The sequence below is a fragment of the Phascolarctos cinereus genome, unplaced genomic scaffold, assembly GCF_003287225.1.
Source record: "Phascolarctos cinereus isolate Bilbo 61053 unplaced genomic scaffold, phaCin_HiC Scaffold_5;HRSCAF=322, whole genome shotgun sequence".
Lineage (NCBI taxonomy): Eukaryota > Metazoa > Chordata > Mammalia > Diprotodontia > Phascolarctidae > Phascolarctos > Phascolarctos cinereus.
The window spans coordinates 369,217,732-369,239,232 of NW_027555958.1; the positions used below are offsets into that span (position 1 = coordinate 369,217,732).

Consider the following 21,501-nt stretch of genomic DNA (forward strand, 5'->3'; position numbering starts at 1 on the left):
CCAGTATACTTGTTATTCTTATTATTGCTCGTATTATTAATCTGAATCATAAATGTACCTGTAAAAACCTGAATTTTTGAAGATAGGTGTATCTGTCTGCAAAAAGGCAATTGGATTCTATCCAAACATAGGCCTTTAATAAATATTAAGGACACTTGCTTTGACTTGAGGTGGGCAAAATATACAAATCCCTGACCAAGTAGTTTTGGTGTCTCTGGTTTGTAAAGGCATCCAGAGTGTTGTGGAAAACTTAAATGATTTTGACATTTGAATTGATATGGCTTAACTTTTATTATATTCTGTTTAGGATTTTTCCAATTAAAGATGTACCTATGGAGAATGATGCCCTTGCTAATTGGCTCTATCAGCGGTTCATTGAAAAGGAGGACCTCTTGTCACACTTTTATGAAACAGGTAAGCTTTTCCCCAGAAAACTTATACACGAATATATGTCCATTTTGCTCAAAAGGTGGTTTTTAGGTAGGTAATGATGTTTCTAATACTTAAAATCGCCTTAAATCCTTTGCTTTATAATAGACCATATGTGTCATTAGTTGTGTTTATTTTTTTCTAAAATATTAACATTACTACCCACCTTAGTGTTGATCACATACTTGAATATATTTGTTTTCCATTTTATTACCTAGATCTTTGATAAATAATAAATAGCACTGTTTTGCCAAAAGACTGACTCCTGTAGGTGACTATTGTTTGAATGATTGTACACCTCTGTTTACAAGCTGTCCTGTTGAAAAGTGTTTTAAAATGGTCAGAATAGAAAGAAAGTAATTGATGGTGAGCTGGAAGCTACTTTATATTTAACCTTAGCCAGTTTTATGGAAAATAATGCATAAAGTGGTTGAGTTTCAACAGCTTGGTTACTTAGAGAGAATAATTTGGTAAAAAATCTCTACCAAGGAAATTTTTTCCTAAATGGAAAGAGACTATATTAGGAATTGTATACTGATGCAGAAAGTCATACAACTCTCCCATATGCTTGTTATCATAAGTACAGGTATTCTCCTTTCTTGTAGAAGAAGCAAAGAAAAAAATTTCTAATACAAATACGGAGGGAAGGGTTAGATAAATAGTAGCACTGAGTATGTAGTGGGGGTACTAAATGAGGCAAAGTTAGAAGCAGATTATTAAGGGTTTTTTATGTCAAACTTCCCTGGGGCCCTGGAGAATCAGAGTTGGCCAATTTAAAGGTAGCTTGTGAGCTGTGTAAAAGATTATTTTTTTAATGCTTGAAACATAGATAGAAGATTTTACTTAATTCAGAGTAAGAAAACTAAAGCTAGACAAAGCAGTGATAGAGAACAATTGAAGTTTAGTTGGGATGGCATTTTAATTTTATCTAAATGTTTATATTTCTTTAAATGTTTTTCTAAATTAAATAGATACACTGATTATAATGTTTGAGTTAATTTTTCATGGGAAAACATAATTGTATGCTAATTTTTCAATTATCTAGCCTAGGAAAAATGTAATCAGTGAGTCATACAGTGAATAATTCTGGGCACCACATTCACCTGGGGGCAGCTACGCAAATTATAAACATGAAAACCTGGGGTGGGGAGTGGGGCAAAATAGCCTTGATTTATTCTTTATTTGGATAAGTCTATTTTTCTGTTTCTGTTTCACTGTTTGAAAGCATTCTTGCCCCACTCCCCTTTCCCCCCAGCATAAGGCATTCTACCAAGATTATTGTAAATCTAAGGCACAAATGACAGGCTTGTTCTAGTTAACAAAGAAATCTAAGATCAAAGAAACTCCCTAGACATACTATTTAAAATGACAGGTCTTTGTAAAATTGCCTAAAACCTTAGAATTAAAGTTACTTTTAGATAGATGGACAAATGAATAAAACTTTTTTATCTTTATAAATGATGACAGCATCTATAGTTAACTGACAATAAATCTGTACAATAAATTAATGAAACCTAATTTCTTAGCAAGAATGGTTTGGCTTCCTTATTAATAAAGTAAAATACAAAAGTGTTTCCTAACATACATAATTGCAGAGTACATTATTGGAATGAAATATTCATGCCTAATAAAGAGCAAATTGTGTAGAAATGGAGTCATTGCAGTTCAGTTTCTTCATGGCTTAACTACACAAATGCAATCACAGTATTTGAAGAACGGAACAAAAATGCTTAACAGGGAGCCAATACCCAAGAAGAGAGATTTTTAAAAAGCACACAAGTGCGCTTCATGGGTTTTGAGTCACCAGATATTGAACAACTTTATCCTTGGGTGCTGAAATAATTGGCAAATGTAATCAATGAGCCATTGTCACTGATCTTTGAATGATCAGAAATACACAAGAAGCACTGTGGGACTGCAGAAGGGCGAGTGTCCTGGTTTTCAGAAAAGGGAAAAAAAACGGAGCCTACAAATTATAGATAGTATGTTTCACTTCAGTTCCTAGCCAAATTTGCATTTTATTATTAAAGGGATGCTTAGTGATCTTCTAGACACAGAAACAGGAGGCAGCCAGTGGATGGAGCAGTGGCAGCTGGTTTAGTGGATGGAGCACTGGGCATAGAATCAGGAAAACCTGAGTTCAGAACCAGCCTCATGCACTTACTAGCTATGTGACCCAAGGCAAGTCACTTAACCTCTGTTTGCCTTAATTCAATGGAGGAAAAAATGGCAAATCACTCCAGTATTTTTGCCCCAAAAAAACCCCACGGACAGTATTGGTGTGCTGTGGTCCATGGGGTCACAGAGAGTTAGACACAACTGAGTGACTCAGCAACAACAGACAAAAGAAACAGTGCTCACATAGAACCAGTATGACTGCATGAAGAACACAACCCTGCCAGATTGACCTTATTTCTGTTTTTGACAGAGTTACTAGACTAATAGATCAGGAGAATGCTAGAAATGTAACTTACCTAGATTTCAGCATAGAATATGACAATCTTTCCTTATATTCTTACAGTCACAATGGGGATATGAACTACGTAAGAGTTATAGTTAGGTGGATACTAACTAGTTGAATGACTAGACCCAAAAAGTAGTCATTAATGGTTTAATGTCAGCTGCGAAGGTCATGTCTAGGGCAATGCCTACGGTGTCCCAGATTCTTGGGGACTTGAGAGCTGCACAGAAGAACTGGACCAACCAATCTTTGTTCGAGGTAGTAGAATATTATTAGTGACGTTTACAGGAAGGCTATGTGGGTTAACTGGGGATACTTGGGAGATGAAAGCATAGAAGGAATCCACTCAACCTCCAAACTAGAGCAATAGCTTGAAATCTCCAGAACTAGTGCATCTCAGCCCTAACTTGTGCAGTGACAGACACCTCCAAAAGTGGAAGGGATAAAATCAGGGATCTGGACAAAGCTGCTGATGCAGTGGTCTTCAGGCCATGGCAGACAGAGGAAATCTAAGAAGCAGTTATCCCTAGGGGTTGGTACATAGTTATATCTCACAGCTCTTCCCACTGTCATTCTATCAGGGATGTGTTGGGATGCTGATATGGGATGGAAGTTTTATAGGAGGTATAAGGTTTTTTTTTAATGATTTCATACTTCTGATGTTTCAAGAAGGGGTTACCAGTTAGTGAGGCTACATAGGAGGTAGTGCCAGGAAGGAGGGGGATGTGTCTATAACAGACATCCAGTACTAGAAGAAAGGATAGACTCAGAAAATCAGAGAAATTTTCTGGACTGCGGCACTCAAGGATCTGTGCTCTACCCAATGGTGTCTCAACAGTTTTATCAATGACTTAGATGACGTTTAGTGTTTGATTGTGCTCATCAAATTTATAGATGAACTAAAGCTATGAGGGATAGCTAAAATGTTGGATAAAATCCAGAAACATCTTGACATTTTTGAAGGTTGGGTTAAATCTCTTAAATGTACAATGGAAAGAGTCAGATTGTGAATTGTTACCTTTGTGACCTTGGACTAGTTACTTATCTTCTCTGAGCCTCAGTTTTCCTCACTTTTAAAAATAAGCAGGTTGAACTAGATGATGGAAATTTTTCAGCACGAAATCTATAATCCCTTTAGAAAGAAAGATAAATTTGATATTAATAAATATGAGGTCTCATACCTGAGTTAAAAAATAAAAAATCAGCTTCACAAGCACAAGGAAGCATGGCAAGGTAGATAATTGTTCATCTGATTTTTTTCCATGGGCTGAATACAAGGCAGAAATGTGATACAATAACAAAGAAAAGCTAATGGCATTTTAGACTGCATGAAGAGAGGTATAGTGTCCAAAACAAGGGAGTTGATAATCCACTCATTTTGCCTTAATTAGATGATATTTTGAGTATTGTATTCAATTCTGGGCAGCACTTTCCCAAAAAGTATGCTTCATAGAAAAGAAAACCCAGAGCCCACCAACAAGCATGACGAGTTTCAAGATAAAATCATCTAAGGATCAGTAGTCAGAGTGTTTAACCCAAGGAAGGGAAGAGTTGGCAGAGACATGATATAGTTGACTCTAGAAGGCAATTGGTAGAAGTTGTAAAGAGGCAAATTCTGGTTTATGAAAGGAACAACTTCCTAACAATTACAGCTATTCAAAAGTACCGTGGGTTGCCTTGAGAGGTCTAAGGGACTTCTTCAGTCTTCCATCTCTCGATTTGATTCTGTGAAGATTGGTGTCATAAGTGTGTTACCTTAATCAGATTCTTATTTACCTAAAACCAAGGTTTCTGTTCACTTCATCTAAATTTTTGAGCTTATTAAATTATAGAGAAAATTGTATGTAAATAGCTCTAATTCATTCTCTTATATAGGGAAATTTCTGTGTCCCCCTGCCCTGCGTGCCTCATTTTATTTTATACTCCAGTTTTTTTAGTACAGGTCTATTAGTATCAGTATGATTTCCTGTTCTTTCCTGGAAGCTCTTTATGTTTGTCCAGTTGCACAATGAAATTGTTTTGGTGGTTAACTCTAGGCAATCTGGCATGGAGAACTGGCCCATAAAGGAACAGTAGAATTTCTACAGGTAGAGACCTGGGTTGGGGTTAGGGAGTGGTGTCATGAAGATTCTGTGAGAGCAAAGAACAAAACCCAGAGGTGGAGAGGTGTGGGGAGATCTTCATAGAAGGTCAGCTCGTCCAATCAGCTAGAATATATCAAAGGAAATAAGATGAGAGGTGCCTCATTGCAGAGGACATAAGATGCCTTCTAGTGAGTTTAGACTTTATTTGGAAGGCATTCAGGGGAGAGTGGTGGAGAGTATTAAATGAATCATGGAACCATCTTTAGAACTGCCCATTTAAAAGTGTAACTTGCCAAGGGACAAATAGGATAGATTGAAGGTTAGAAAACTGGTTAAAAGATTTCAACAGTCCAAGTGAGAAGGTATCAAGGATCTGAACTTGAGTGCTTATAATACAAATGGAAAATAAGAAGCAGAACTAAGAGATTACAGAAATGTAGGATTAGAGGTCTAAGGAAAAGGGTGGTCAAAAGTGGCACTGAAGGTTTGATCTTGAATGACTAATAGAAATAGGGATATCATGAGGCAGAACAGGTTTTGGGAGGTGACAGGGAATATGTTTCCAGGTTAAGTGTGGTCCATAAGCCAAAATTTTAAAAATTTTGGATTGTTTCTATGTTGTATTTCTATATTCTTAATTTAGCCTTTAGACACTTTGTCATTATTTGGGGATGGGGGTGGGTTTAAGAATATCAAACTTCAAGTGAACAGACGGTTTTATGTATTTTCAACTTAAACAACCGCAGAAATCAGAAGGAATGGTAACAAACTCCATGGCATTTGTCATATGGGTCATATTTCCCTTATGTTAAAGGACAGATGGAATCATAGATTTTTTAAAACCTTGAACTTACTACAAGAACTGAGATTTTTAGCTCAATTGCTAAACACACAATGGGGGAGAAAAGCCAGAATGCTTTCTTCATATTGTTAAGTTGGCACTTAAACATTGGTTTTGATCAATTTCCACTAAAACTCTAAGATATAGTAAATTGTGAACTACATATTCTACCTGCCATTTCCCATTTGTATGACTAGCCACTTCTGGGGATTCTTCATAAACCAGTCAGAATATTCCATTGGCGTGAACCACTGGGGAGCCAAAGCTAAAATATGTTCTCAAGTATTAAATATTTCAACTGTCACTGAAGAACCAAATCCAGAAGAAAAATTAAAAATTATAGTCACTATGTAGTAATAATAAGTAAACAGGTGCATTTTATTGTTACCATGAGTCTACTTGGTTTTAGTGTGTGTATATGTGTGCATATATAATGTTTTTATATTTTATGTGTGTATACATATACAAATATGTGGGGGGGGGAGAAAGAGAATGAAATTACCTTATGGTGCTTTTCTTCTGGTAGATATACAATAGAAGTTTGTTAATTAAACTGAAAAGGGGAATTTTTTTTGGACAAAATAATAACTAGCTTTAAGGTTTTGCAAAGCACTTTACACGTGTTCTCTCATTTGATCCTCATGACAACCTTATAAGGTAGGTGCTATTATTGTCCCCATTTTTATAGATGAGGAAATTGAGGCTGTTACAAGTTAAGTAACTTGTCCAGGGTCACACAACTAGTAATATATCTGAGTTAGTATGCAAACTCAGGGTTCTTGACTCCAAGTTCAACATTTTACATACAGTGCCACACAGAAAATCTGCATTATTGCACTGAGATAAAAATATTGCCTGTCTAGTATCCTTTTGAACAACCCAGACGTCTGTTTTTGGTACCTATCCCAAGCAATGTGGCTGCCATTTCTGAAAATCATTTTTGGACCTGCCATTCCTTGGGCTTAATCTAATAAAGATAGACACCAGAGACAGATGGGTGAACCATGATGACTCATGGAAATGAGAAGCTAAAAAAGGTCTCTCTTTTTGTCTCCTGTATAGTGCTGGCATTCTGGAAACCTCTTTTGAGTAATGGATTATGGAACTTAAAGATGTTAGCTATATATTTGTTGCAATCAACAGGTACCCCTGTGGTTCACATTGCCCAAAAGATTAATAACAAGATTAATAACAAACATCAAATAATGTTGAAAATGCTGAAGAATATAATAAAAAATGATGACCTAATGACTTTCAAGTGGTAGTGACTTTCTATTTCAGAAAACAATTTAAATACATTATTTACCCGTTATTTGCCCATTATTTACCTTCCCTTTATGTGACTAAAATATTTTCCACAAAGTAATACTACGTTTTGAAAGACAACATAGGGGGGCAGCTAGGTGGCGCAGTGGATAGAGCACCGGCCCTGAAGTCAGGAGGACCTGAGTTTAAATCCCACCTCAGAGCAAACACTTGACCCTTACTAGGTAGTGTGACCTTGGGCAAGTCACTTAACCTCAGTTGCCTAAAAAAAAGACAATGTAGATAATTCCTTTATTTATTGGCAAAAATATTAGGTAAAATGTTATGGAAATAGAGGGATTGATTACTAAAGATAGCTTCAAAATAAAAAAGATACTTTTCCATTAAATTCTTAGTTTTGGGCTTTGGGTTTTTTTTTTTTTGGCAGTGACTTATTCCAGGAAACCTATCACCACGCAAATTGATTAATTTTTCTGCTATATTCTTTTAGGAGCTTTTCCTCCTGTAATGGGCCAGAAGAAAGCCATTTCTAAGGACATGACCCTCAGCAACATGTGGCTATTTTTCATACAGTCCTTAGCATTTCTATCAGGCTATGTGTGGTACAGCATTCTACGGTATTTTTATCATTGCCTATTCTAGGAGTTGAATGGGACCTATGGACATCATAAGAGTTTAGGCTTTTGCAAATGTGCATTATATTACATGTGCAAATGAGAATATACGCAAGTAAAGGAAATTGGATGGCCAGCTTAATTTTTATCCCTCTTTGGGGAAATTTTAAAACTTTACTAAAAGTGAGAGTCAGTAATGTAATGACCTGCTAACGTATTTTAAGAACTTTCCACGTTTTTAAGAGGTATACTATACCACAAACATGTAACAAAAACATGCTGGGAGAAGAGGAGATCATAACGTTATCCTGGAAGACTAAGAGAAGTCATATCGCCACTGAATATACTTGGAAACTTACTTCAGGGTTAGAAAGCTCGATTTTCCTCTTATCCAGTAGTGTGTACTACCACAGTGTTGTAGAGATCCCTTTTTTCCAGCAATTGAAGTTATGTTGCCACTAACATTTCTGAGAGCAGTGGGGCCTCCTGCATAACTGTTTCTTGGTCATCAGTTCCTATTTTAAGACAAAAACAAAAACAAACCATTCCTAAACACTTAAGTGAAATATAGTGTCAGATATTCTCTGTGGAAAAAGCCAGTGCTCATTAGGCAGAATAGTACTAGGATGTGCTTAAACAACAGAAATCGATCCTGGCTATCTTGGTCACTAGTTTGTTGAGTCTATCATCACCATTATGTTTACATGTGTTAGTACTTTCCCATCTCCAAGGGAGTGAAAAAATGTCTTGTTATTTGATTTTTCATCTTTAGAATACATTACACGGATTAATTATTATCTTTTGCAAAATGCAAATACAGTGAAGGAAAAGTCTATAGCTTGAGATTGATTGAATTTTTATAGTAAGTGGGTTTCTTGAGAGGCACTGCTGCCCCTGAAGGTTTACTTGAGTGCTCATACTCTTCAGCACAGTAATAATTTGGGTACCACACTATTGCTGGTATGACAGTTACATAGTTCAGAAGCCTTTTGTTTTGGGGTTTTTTTTTTCCATTTTGATGTGCTAACACTAAATACATTTGGGGATGGTTAAAACAAGTTAATGCCAAACAACTACTTGTTCTGTTTAGGGAGAAAATAGACTAGTTAGTTGATTAGAAAACTAATAATAGCTAGAGCCAGATGCTGGCTTAAAATGATAGGAAGTTATTCAGTCTCCTGTGACAAGGTACAAACATAGCCCTCTAGATATCTGTACAAACAGCACTGTTGTCACCGTATCAAACGTAGTTGCTAGTCTCAGGAAAAGGAAAGTTAACTAGGAGACAAGCTGACGCAAATTCAGCTTCTTTCTTCCAAAAGCTTTTAAAGTAGTCTGGTTCTTACCAGTTCTTGTCATCCTATTTGTGTGATTTACCTCGTGATAGAACCAAATTCTTCCTACAAAAGAGCTACATCGGTACATAGTTTGAATGCCAGATGTTGAGCTGGTGTTTGTGGTTTGGAATTGTAAAATTATTAAAATCCAAGTAAGTCAACTATAGTGTTCTGTGCTATTGGCAACGTAGCCCTGTTGCCCCTAATCACACAAATACCAATTTTGATAAATAGTCTGTAAGATAAAAATAAAGTTAAATATTTTCCATTTAAGATAAACCAAAAAAATAGCAAGATGTGCATTTCCCCTCAGTTTTGTGGGAAAGGTTAATTAACACCAAATATAAGTCTGCAATATCTTCATCCTTTAAGGTAACTCAGTGCATATGTAACAAAGAACATAACACAGTAACTGAAATACCTCATTGACTGGAAGTACTGCTACTGGTAAAATGCAGAAATGTTGATGTACTTAGTTTGGGAAATGTTCATTGTAAGATGAAATTTTGAAACCAGTTTTTTATTGAGTGTGCCCATACACCGTGACAGTGCACACACGAAGCCCAGCTCACCTTAGAGGCACATAACGAAAGGAGTATAGAGCTGATTCTGTTCGTGTCCCTTTCATATACAGGTAATCCCAAGTAGACCCTCATTCCTAAAGAAATCTGTATTGTGGTTATTCTGTTGGTTTCCCTCTCCAGAGAAATGTAGATATGACTATTTTTTTAAAAATCCTTTGATGTTCAGTTGAAAAAGGAAAAGTTTTCTATAAAGGGACAGTTACACTCTTTAAATGATTGCACACATCAAAGAAGCTCCATCCTGGAATATAATACTTTTCCATAGGAGTGGATCAAACAGGTGTGCCAGTTATTTATGTTGTGGGTATGGGCAATGTATAGACGGGTATACAGTTGACCCTATAACTTTTAAAATTATTTTAAAGCATATCTTTCTCTTTTGTTTGTAAAACATGTTTGTTTTAGAGCACTGATTGTAGTTTCCTTCTCAGTGAGTGACATTCTCCTACCTGCACTAAAGAATGTGAAAGGAAAATCAGTGTTCCTTCCTATGTGGTAATCAGGGTGTTTTCTGTTGTTTAAAAAACAAACAAACAAACAAAAACCAAACTCTGAATGAAACCTTCCAGTTTGCCATGTCGTTTTTGTGTGAAGGGGAAGGAAATTCAAAGGACTCACATTTTATGGAGAGAAAGCATTGTAAAGCTTATAGGAAATAGTTATTGTGCTAGCTTAAGTTGTTGGGAGCTCACTGGTTAAGTTAACCTGTAGAGCCTCACCTCCTCTGCAGTTCAGTTGGTCTACCTAGATTGCCTCAGCAGAGATCAGTGTGTACTTCTAGAAACCCAACAACCCTGAGTGTTGCTTTCTATTGGTAGGACCAATAACTTGGTTTCAGTGACTACAAAAGTGATCTAAGTACACCAGCTGACTGTAACTTTTAGAGTCAGTTGTTTGGCGTTTTAGGTGCATTGCTGTGGAGAAACCCATTATCCAGTGGAGGCTGGGGGGTAAACTGAAGCAAGTAATAAAGGTTTAAAGGGGAAACAGGTTATCTACTGCATTTAGTTATGAGTTTCTAGACAATAGGTCTTTTTTCAAAGGTAGCTGGTATGTTCAAGTCTGTATAACTGGGTAGTTTCTTCATTACAGCCAAACCTTGTTTATTACCTGGCTTTATGTGGATAATTGAAATTCACAGATAATCCAAAAATCTACTGTAGCTATTAGCTTCAATCTCCTCTCTACTCAAACCTTTAAACAGAAATGCTACCAAGTACAAAATTGATTGGTTTGATTTGTGACTTCCCTGGTCAGATATTTGTGAATGTGCTGTTGAGCAGTGAAATGAGTCAAAGGCAGCCATAAGAGACACAGCAAGCCTGAATAATCCAGAGACTGAGTGATCAGTTTCTGAATAATCCAGAGTTGGCTGTATTAAAACTGTTCTCAAACTGTTTTATTAAATTGAAACTTTAAATCACCGAATGTAAGCTTCTGCGGTACACCCTTCTGTTGTTAATGCCTTTGGGATTTGTTTTATGGATGTTCATTCTCCCCTGTGTGGATTTGTCTTAGTAATTTTCTTTTTTGACAATCACTTCATTGAACATTTCTGTAATATTTAAACTTGGTTATAATAAATAATCTTCAATCATGACAAGTAGGAGTTGAATTTGTGTTGATATTTAAGAAAAAATTATTTGCACTGCTAAATAGGAAAATTTAATTCTTTTTCTTTTTTTTTTCTCTTTTTCTTAAATGAAAATGAAACATACTTTACCATGATGGTAGTATTCAGCTCTGGTTCACATAGAGCAAAAAGTAAAACTGATTGATCTGTTTTCTTACCATGCAGTGCTCTAAACCTTACCTCTGTTAAAAAGAAAGGAAAAGTCAAGTGCTGAGCTTGGCCCACAGGTACATCAGTTCAATTTATATGTGAGTAAAGCAGAATGTGCTTGGGACCAAAACCACCTGGGTCGGAAATACCTAAATCACAAAGAAGCCTGGGGGCTCTTTGGAGCAGTCATTGGTTGATGCTTTACTTCAACCATTTTGCACCAATCCTCAACAATTAGGAGCCAGGCCCTGGGAATAAACTGAGGGTGCTAGACTTTTGGGGGAAGATGACTGGAGCCATATGAAAGATACGATATGGATTTTTCTTTTTTCTTTATTTTTTTTTTTTGCAAAATTGCCTATTTGCGGATTTTTACATTTAGTATTTTTTTAAAACAGTTTAAAGAGCAAAATAAACTTGTATTCTAGTTGCAAAGTATGCGCACATATATTTTGAATGGCTTTATTTTTATTGTGTAAAACTGTTGAACACATAACTGTGATGCATAAATTCTTTACATGTTAAGGAGTCTATGCATTTGACAGTAACTTCTGTTTTATAATTGGGTAATGAAACAGTTATACATTGAACCACTGTTGTATTAAAACACATTTCTTTTAAGGTTGTTATTACAAAACTGTGTTTATTTTATAAAATGAATTTTAGTTTTCCTAATGCCATATTATTTACTTTAGCCTGTTTGACCTTTCCCTTTTCCTTGGTGTGTTATTTGCATGTTGTTCTGTATGATAAGAATGAATGTAAAGGCTATTATGATTAATTAACTTTTGTAAAGGGCTGGTCACATGTGGATCTGTTTTATTAATGCATTTTAAATGATTTTAGTATCCAAATCATCTTTTCAGAAATTTGGTGTTAATACCCAAAAAAAAAAAAAGCCAAACCATAAAACAAACAAACAAAAAAAACCTTTTCTCAACAGAAACTAATAGCTGGCTCTATTTTTTTTTTAACTGTACAAGAAAATAAAGTTGATTTTCAAGATAAAGTGCTTCTAATTTTTCTTAGTTGAATGGGGTGTTTTGGTGTTATGGGTTTTGCTTTGGGTTTTTTTTGGGGGGTGGGGTTGTCCTTTTTACATTGGTATTTTGAGGAAAGTTCATGACGGAAAAGTTGTAAATTGATTGTCCCAGGCACACTGAATTAGATCAGACGGCAAAATATCATTGGTTTGAAAAGCCCATTTTTGTTTTTGCTTTTAGACTCTTTAACTCTTGGTAGTGTCTTATATTTCTCATATTTGCTCCATTCAGAGCTCTCAGAAAAATGAATTCTCATCACAAAAATTCCTCTTTCTAGGCATGGGCTTTAAAAGGTGAGAACATTAATGTTAAGGTGGTCTTCCACCATCTTATGATTTAGAAAAATGAAACTCAGAACTATTCCTGAAGAATTTTATTGGCCACTGCTTTTCTCAGTTTGCTCATCTACTTTCAAATTATTTCATCAAAGCCAAGTAGATTTGTTGGTTACAGTCTATAAGTCTGAGCCCATTGAAAACAAGTGGACTGGAGCGTGTTGCACAATCTACCCAATGAGTATGATGTTCAGTTCAGTCTACCTCTTCCTTTGGGTCAGGATTTTGGCCATTATTTTGGGGGAGGATGGGATTTTTGTCTTATGTAGACGTTTCTGTGAAAGTTGGAGGATGATGGCAGGGAGGAACCTGAAAGCAGATGCTAAAGCACGAAGAGATCTGTTGCTGACCAGCCCTGTTCCTCATGAGTTTGGGGGGGGAAAGCCATTGTTTTTAATTCCCGCCTAGGTATGAATATTTGTTTTAAAAATGTTTGTTCCTGCTGAAAAAAAAATGTATTTTTTAAAAGGAAAAAAACCCTTCTTTTGGCTATAAGATAAAGTCAGCTGTATGACCAGGTGTGACCATATCATAACATGCTGATACATGATATAAATCAATAAATTTTTACCTCTCAGGCTATTGACTAATCTTCTTTGTCATCTTGGTACTCATTTTTAGATCAGAGGCAAGGGACACACCACCAGTGGACTTGACTGTGGGGTTTTCTTGGCAAAGATACTAAAATGGTTTGCTGCTTCCTTTTCCAGGGTGTTCATATTTTACAGATGAAGAACTGAGGCAAATAGGGGTTAAGTGACTTGCCCAGGGTCACACAGCTAATAAATATATGAGCCTGGATTGGAGCTTAGATCTTTCTGGCTCCAGGCCCAGTGCTCCCTGCATTGCACCACCTAGCCGCCCCATCTCTTGATCAGAAGGACTAGGACCCCCACTAAGAATGACAACCAGTGGGTGAATCTTCTCTATGCCACATGGCCCACACCACATTGATAATTTATTTCCTAAATAGTTCCTTTACCTGTCCACCAAAAACAGGACACAAATCCTCAGAAGAGCTAAACAAATATATTCTGAAACACGAATGATCATATAACCAGCCCCTAAAAACTGAACCTTTTGGATTTCCAAATGAATTTGGTTTAAAAGGACAAAACAAGTCTAATAAGTTGTTGTCTACTAGGTATTATTCCCAGAAGCCTTGGTATAGTTAGGCAAAGTATTAGCAGACAAGGTCTCCCAAGCTCTTACAATATGCCTGGCCCCACCATATTGTGGGTATACAGATACAAAAGAGACAGCAAGAAGTTTATATTCTAAAGGAGAAAACCACCAAAAAAATGGCTGCCAAGTGAAGGTGTTTGAGTCTGGGAAATCACTGGAGTGGTGAAGTCTAATAGGGTGGTCAGCTGGCTCACATTTTACAGAAGCAATGATAGTATTGATTTGATGACAGTTTCCTGAGCTGAAGGTGGGGCTGGGGTGGAGGGCATCTGGCAGGGACAAATAGGGTGAAAGCAAATGGGCCAGTCTGAAGGTCTCCCTTCTCAGACCTGCCTGGTCCTCAGATGGGAGGAAAGAAGGGCTCACACTTTAAGCCTTCATGGCTCATACCTTCAGAACATTTAGATGATAGTTCAGAATAAGAGCTGAACAGAACACAACCCCTTTGCCCCATTTAGCACCTTTGTATAGAATTGACTCCTCTGGCAGCTGTTCTTCTTGCCTAGGGTTGAATTCAATGCCTGGGTTTGAATTTTACCAGCTCTATAACCCTAGGCAAGTCAACTCCCTGAGCCTTGGTTTCCTAGGTAAAATGAGAGGACTCGTACCACTTCGCAGGGTTTTTGTGAAGAAAGTGAAAGTGATTTATAATGTAAAGCCGAGTACAATGGGAAGCTATTACAATGAGCCTGATAAGGGGAAACCAAAGAGGAAGGTGAGAGTGTATTGAAGTAGAAGAAAATAAGATGTAGAAATGACAAATAGGATTAATATAGATTTTGCAGGCTGTTAAGCCAAAGGATCTTTACATTGAAAAAGATATTAGAATTCATACAGTGCAACCTTGCCCCTGGCGATAGCTGGCAGCAGTCTGGCTGAAAACTTCCAGTGACCAAGCGCTCACAATCAACAAGCACATCATGTGCCTCCTGTGTGCCATGCATTGTGTTTGGTGCAAGGGATACAAAGAAAACCCCAACTTCTGAGCTCCAGACTCCTTTCCAGCTGCCCACTAGCCATCCGTAACTGGATCTCTAACCTATAGACACCTCAGGTTCAGTATGTCCAAAACTGAACTCACTTTGTCCCCCTCAAACCTCCTCTTCCTAACTTCTATTACTGTTGAAAGCACCACCATCCATCCCAGTCACCCAGACTGGAAACCTAGGAGTCCTAATCTCACCCTTCGCCCCATATCCAATCTGTTTCTAATTCCTGCTGAGTCTACCTTTGTAATATCTCTTGAAAACGTGCTCTTCTGTACTCTGAATTTTCTATCACCATGATTCAGGCCTTCATCATGGTACACTTGGACTACTGCAGTAACCTGCTGGTTGGTTTCCCTATTTCCGATCTCTCCCCACTCCAGTCCATCCTCCTTTCAAAAGCTGTCAAATTGCTCTTCCTAGAGTTCCAGTCTGCCCCTGTCACACATCTCAGTTCAATTGACTCCAGAGGCATCCTGTTGCCTCTAGGATCTCTCTGTTTGGCTTTTGAAGCCCTCTGTCACCTAGCCTCTTCTTCCCTTTCCAGTCTTATGTCTTACTCCTTTCCCTCTCCCACAGACTCTTTCTTCTGCCATGCAGTAACACTAGCCTCACTGTTCATCTCAGGACTACAAGCATTTTCACTGCTTGTCCTTCTTGCCTGGTATTTTCTTCCTCTTCATCTCCACCTCTACACTATCCTGGCTTCCTTCAACACCCCCCTAAAGTCGCATATTCTGCAAGAAAACTTTCTGGATCCCCGCTAATGCTAGTACCTTTTCTCCTTACAGAAGTGCTAGAGCCAGCTCATACCACCTCCAGAGAACTGTTAAATTTCCAGTATGATCAATTACACTTCAGAAACCAGTAAATGCTATAAATCGGGGTTTGAGTTATTGTCTTACTGATTGGCTAGACTTAAAAGATAAAATGTTCATAATGCAGATTAAACTTAAAGGTATGTCTTGCTTACATTTATTTTTCAGAGAGCCAGATGTTAAATGTTTCCAAGTGGTAGAGTTAGAGAAGAAATTCATTTCAGGTATTGAAGTACCCCCATACCTGAAAGTATGGCAATGGGAGATAGACCAGTATGCCTGTACCAGAGTAGATGAAGAGGGGAGAGGTAACCCATTATAAAGCCACAACCTGCAGCCAGGTTGTGAAGGGCTTTGAAAAACAATGGAGTTTATAGTTGATCCTAGAAGTATTAAGGAGCTACTAGAATTTATTGAGTAAGAGAGTTGACATGGTCAGATCTGTGTGCTTGGACAGTTCTAGTGTTAAAAAGTCATTATTGTTAAAACTGCCACTTTTTCAACTTTGTATTCCCCACAGTTTTCTAGCTCAACTACTTAATAAGTGCTTAATAGAATTGAGCTCATTGGTCCTAGTTTTGCCCTCTAGAATAGCACACAAGTCTTATTGGAAAATTACTACCATACCTTTTCCCTTTTACCCAAAATCTTATTTTCTCTGGGTTAAATATCCCCCAGTTCCCTAAATAATTCCTTTTATTTCTTAAATCATTATATGGTTTTCAACATTTGTTTTACCATTGACACCATTTCTTCACAAAACCCTATTGGGTGTCCAGTCATTTTTCAGTCACGTCTGATTCTTCATGACCTTATTTGGAATTTTCTTGACAAAGATACTGAAGTGGTTTGCCATTTCCTTTTCCACGTCATTTTACAGATGAGGAAACTGAGGCAAGTGGGGTTAAGTGACTTGTCCAGGATCACATAGCTGGTAAATGTCTGAGGCTGAATTTGAACTCAGGAAGATGATCTTTCAGACTCCAGGCCCAGAACTCTCTATCCAGTGCGCCACTTAGCTGCCCTTTGCAAATACTAGGTAATAATAAATGTTATTTGAATCAAATTAAATTAAGTTAAATCAAATTAAATTCAGACCCTCTAGGGTCTGATCATAGTCATAGTGACCACAGACATTTCTTTTGTCTATATCTTTTTTTACCACCTCCAAGGAGACTTGATGAGGAAAAGTAACTGGAACTCACTGAAAAGTGCAGTTATCAGTTATGTGGCTACCCCTCCCAAAGAAGTGGTTCATGGTTGACCTGGATCTCTTTTGTACACTAAATGTCTGCCAAAGTCCCCTCACCATAGTAGCAAATGCAGTGCTCCAACTGAGCCGTGGGGCTGCCTGTTCTGATCCCACTAGGTAAAATCAGGCAGATACTATCTCCAAGACAGCAAGAGCTTGCTCAGCAGTTTAACTCACATTTCACCAGAAACCTTGCAGTAATAAACATTCCCTGAGGCAACAAATAAGATGAAAATATGATAAGTCCATTCCACTCTTTGATCCATCAGTGGGCATTCATATATTAAGCACCTTATTTTGTTTACCAAGCCTAATCCATAGGGAGACAATGAAAGATAAAAGACAGTACCTGCTGTCAAGAAGCTTACAGTCTAATGGGGGAGGATGGATGGGAAGACAGCTACCTATGGACAAGCAAGATGTATGCAAAATAAACTGGGGATAATCAATAGGGGAGGCATTAAGAGGAATTGGGAAAGGCTGCTTGTAAAATTTGAGCTGGGTTTAAATGACAACCGGGGCCATCTCCAGTTGTCCTCATCAATATCTTGCCACTATGACCCAGATGGCTCCGGAGGAGAAAGTGAGACTAGTGACTTTGCACAGCCCTCCCTCACTTAAATGCAGTTCACTTGCAAGTCATGGTATCATCTTCCTGATGTCATGATCCTTTTTGAGAACGAAGGACAAACAGCAATGACAACCATTTTATATGCTTTAAGGATCTTAACAAATTGACCAGGACCCAAGAGGTAGAAATAGAGAACAGAATTATTCCATTTTCTTGGTTATTTCCCCACACAGCTATACTTTGAGAAAAAAAGAAAAAAACATTTCCCACACAGCATGCAACTGCTCTTTCCGAGGTAGACAATGACCTCTTAATTGTTAAACCCAGTCTTTCCTCTGCCCCTAATCCTGTTTGACCTTCCTGTACTGCTTTATATTGATGACCACACCTTCATATCTCTTTTCCCTTCTGTTCTGGTGCTGCTCTCTTCCTCGTTCTATCTTTCTGACCTCTCCTTCTTGAACCCTCTAATCGATATTGTTCTCCTTTGTTGTCCTCTAGGGCTCTGTCTTAAATACTCCTCCATGGATGCTCTATCCCTTGGTAATCTCATTTGCTCCCATGGATTCAGTTATTATACATATTATATGTAATAATTACACATTATGCATTCCTCTTCCCAGATGACTCCTAAATATCTATAACCAGACCCAATTTCTCCTGGGAAGTCCAAGTAAGCATGTGCACTTACTTCTTGAGCATTACCCCATAGACATTCAGCAAACTCAACATAGGTAAAACTGAACTTAGCTTTCCAGCAAACCTAGTCCTTTTCCCGACTTCCCTATTTTTCCAACTTCACTGTTCTTTCAGTCATAAAGGTTTGAAATCTTGGAGTAACCTCTGATTCTTCCATTTCCCTCACCGCCAATGTCCGATAGGCGTCCAACTTCTGTTGATACTATATTCATGGTATCTCTCACATCCATCCCTTCCTCTCCACTTATACTGCTACCAACCTAATTCAGACCCTTATTATTTCTTCCCTAGCTACCTAATGGCACTAGGTGACACAGTGGATAGAGTACTTGGCTTGGAGTCAGGAAGACTCATCTTCGTGAGTTCAAATCTAGCCTCAGACACATACTGGCTGTGTGACCCTGGGGACATCACCAAACCCTGATTGCCTCCATTTTTCATCTGTAAAATGAGCTAGAGAAGGAAATGGCAAACCACTCCAGTATCTTTGCCAAGAAAACCCCACATAGGGTCATGAAGAGTCAGACATGACTAAACAATAACAAATCCTCTTAATTGATCTTGCTTTCTCCAGTTCAGGTCTCTATATCATGATATGGCCATATTACTCTCCCGCTGCGTGCTCCTCCATATCACTTTTCAGGGGTTCAACAGGAATACTCTCTCCTAACTCACTACTTGCTCCAAATCTTATGAACTAGCTTCTGTTTTATACAATCTCCCAGAGAAATGGTGTCCAACAAGTTAACATTATCTATGTTCTATTGAATTTTTTATTTTGTTTGTTAAACATTTTCCGATTATATTTTACTCTGGTTTGGCAGCAATCCGTGTGGAGTTTGACAATTGCCTCCAGAGCACTGCTAAGTCTCTCAACCAATTGGAGCAGATTTCCTTTCAGTGTCACTCCAGTTATTCATTGGCTTTCAAGGACTATTGACATGTGTTGATTGATTGATGGAGTAAGGTATGTTCTCACCTGATTAAGGTATGAAGGCACAGAATCTTATCAAACTTTAAGTGGAATGTGGCAGTTATCCAGACTGACCACCACCTTTATTCTTGCAAAATATATCCCTTTCATTACCTCTTTTATAAACATTAAGATAGTCTTTAATTCTGAGCGCTAAAATATTGAAGAAATGAGAAAATTGGTGTGTAAATCTGGGAGGATTCACTATTCTTTAGTAAGCAGGGATGACTATCACAATGATTAATGAAAATTACCAAGGATATTGGTAAAATGTAATTCCTCCTCCATCCTGTCTCTGTTTTAGAGGAAAGTATCAGGATTTTGTCGGCATTACTATCTCTTCCTTCCCCCATCACACACGAAGAGGTAGCCCTTCTCCTTGCCAAGGAAAACTCCTCCGCATTCCCCATCTCCACTAGTTGGTTGCTTCCTCTAGCATCCCCATTCTCTTATGAATCTTTAGCCTCCCTCTGTCTCAATCCTGAAAGTAAGAAAGTAAAACTGACGAAGAATATGGATTTTTAATCAGGTCAAACAGTGCCCTCATTCCACAGTGTTCTGTTTTTAGGTCCTAGTCATGATGCCCTTTGTGAAAAAGGCCTGATCTTAGACTTCTGCCGTTTCTGACACTGTTGATCACTCCTTCCTCCTCGATAGTACTCTCTTCTCTCTAGGTTTTCACAAAACTGTGCTCTCCTGGTTCTCCTACCTGTCTGTCAACTGCTTCTAAGTCTCTTTTGCTGCATCTTCATCAACATCATGCCCACATACCCACTTGGGTATGTCCCAAAGCTCTGCCCTGGTCTCTCTCCTCCTTCTATATTATTTTAGTGGTGGTCTCACCAGTTTCCATGTATTCAGTTATCATCTCTCTGCTGATGATTCTCAGATCTATTTATAAAGCCCTAGCCCAGGGGTGAGGAACCTGTGGCTTTGAGGCCACATGTGGCCCTCTAGGTCCTCGAGTGCAGCCCTAAGGATTGAGTCAAAGGGCCATACTTGAGTACCCAGAGGGCCACACGTGGCCTCAAGGCCATAAGTTCCCCACCCCCTGCCTTTTTCTCCCTTCTCATATCTCCAACTGCCTACTGGACATCTTTAACCGGATGTCCCATAGAAATCTCAAACTCAATATGTCTAAAAGCAAACTCAGTATCTTTCCCCTAAAACCCTCCCCTCTTCCTAACTTCCCTATTACTGCCAAAGGTAAAACCATCTTCCCAGTCATTCAGGATCACAACCTGCTATCATCCTAGCCTCCCCCCACCCCGACACCCTATATCCAATCTCTTTCTAAGCCCTTGTATCTCTTGTATATTTTCCCCCTAACATTGCCACCACCATGGTGCAGGCCTTCATCACCTCACATCATGACTACTGCAATAGTTTTTTGGTTTGTCTCGCCCTTAATCCTCTTCCCACTCCAGACTGTCCTTTATTCAGCTATCTTCCTAAAGTATAGGTTCAACTTTTCCAACCCACCTTTTCAATAAACACCAGTGGCTTCCTGTTACATCCAGGATCAAATATAAAATCCTATTTGGCTTTTAAATCCCTTCATAACCTGCCCTTTCCCTACCTTTTCATTCTTCTTATGCTCTCCTCTCTTCTCCGCTGTGTGCTCTCTGAGCCACTGATACTTGCCTCCTTACGGTTCTTACACAAGGCTCTCTTCCTCCCAGTTCTGGACATTTTCACTCCTGTCCCTTGTACTTGGAATATATTCCCCTTTTGTCATTGCCTCCTGGCTTCTTTCAGATCTCAGCTAAAATTTTTCCTTCACCAAGAAGTCTTTCCCTGTCCCCTTTAATATTGGTGCCTTCTTTCTGAGATTACCTACAAATTATTCTATCTGTCTTTCCATCTATCTGCCTGTCTGTCTGTCTGTCAGTCTATCTGTCTATCTATCTATCTGTGTAAATATTTATCTCTGTCTTATTTATACATAGTTATTTGCACGTTTGTCTGCTGTTAGAATGTGAGTTTCTTGAGGGAAGGGACTGTGTTTTTTACTCCCTTTGTATCCCTGTCACTTTCATGTTGTCAGGCACATGTTAGGTGCTTCAATGTTTGTTGACTTGACTTGGAATTTGCTGTTAGAAAAACACTTTGCAGGGCAGCTAGGTGGCAGAATGGATAAAGCACCAGCCCGGAAGTCAGGAGGACGTGAGTTCAAATCCGGCCTCACACACTTTACACTTACTAGCTGTGTGATCCTGGGCAAGTCACTTAACCCCGAT

The 21,501-nt window shown here is 38.3% G+C and overlaps 1 protein-coding gene across 2 annotated transcripts in view; it reads left to right on the top strand.

The window, feature by feature from the left end:
* The window catches only part of LPGAT1 (lysophosphatidylglycerol acyltransferase 1), a 124,239-nt gene that overhangs the window by 82,790 nt on the left and 19,948 nt on the right, over positions 1–21,501 (top strand). The window contains exons 8-9 of one of the 2 annotated variants that reach the window (XM_021007848.2): positions 308–414; positions 7,572–13,367. In XM_021007848.2, the coding sequence (XP_020863507.1) occupies positions 308–414; positions 7,572–7,723 (259 nt within the window). In that variant the 3' untranslated portion in view covers positions 7,724–13,367. Of the gene's footprint in view, positions 1–307; positions 415–7,571; positions 13,368–21,501 lie in introns of those variants that run through there. The other variant, XM_021007849.2, reaches the window with a different exon arrangement.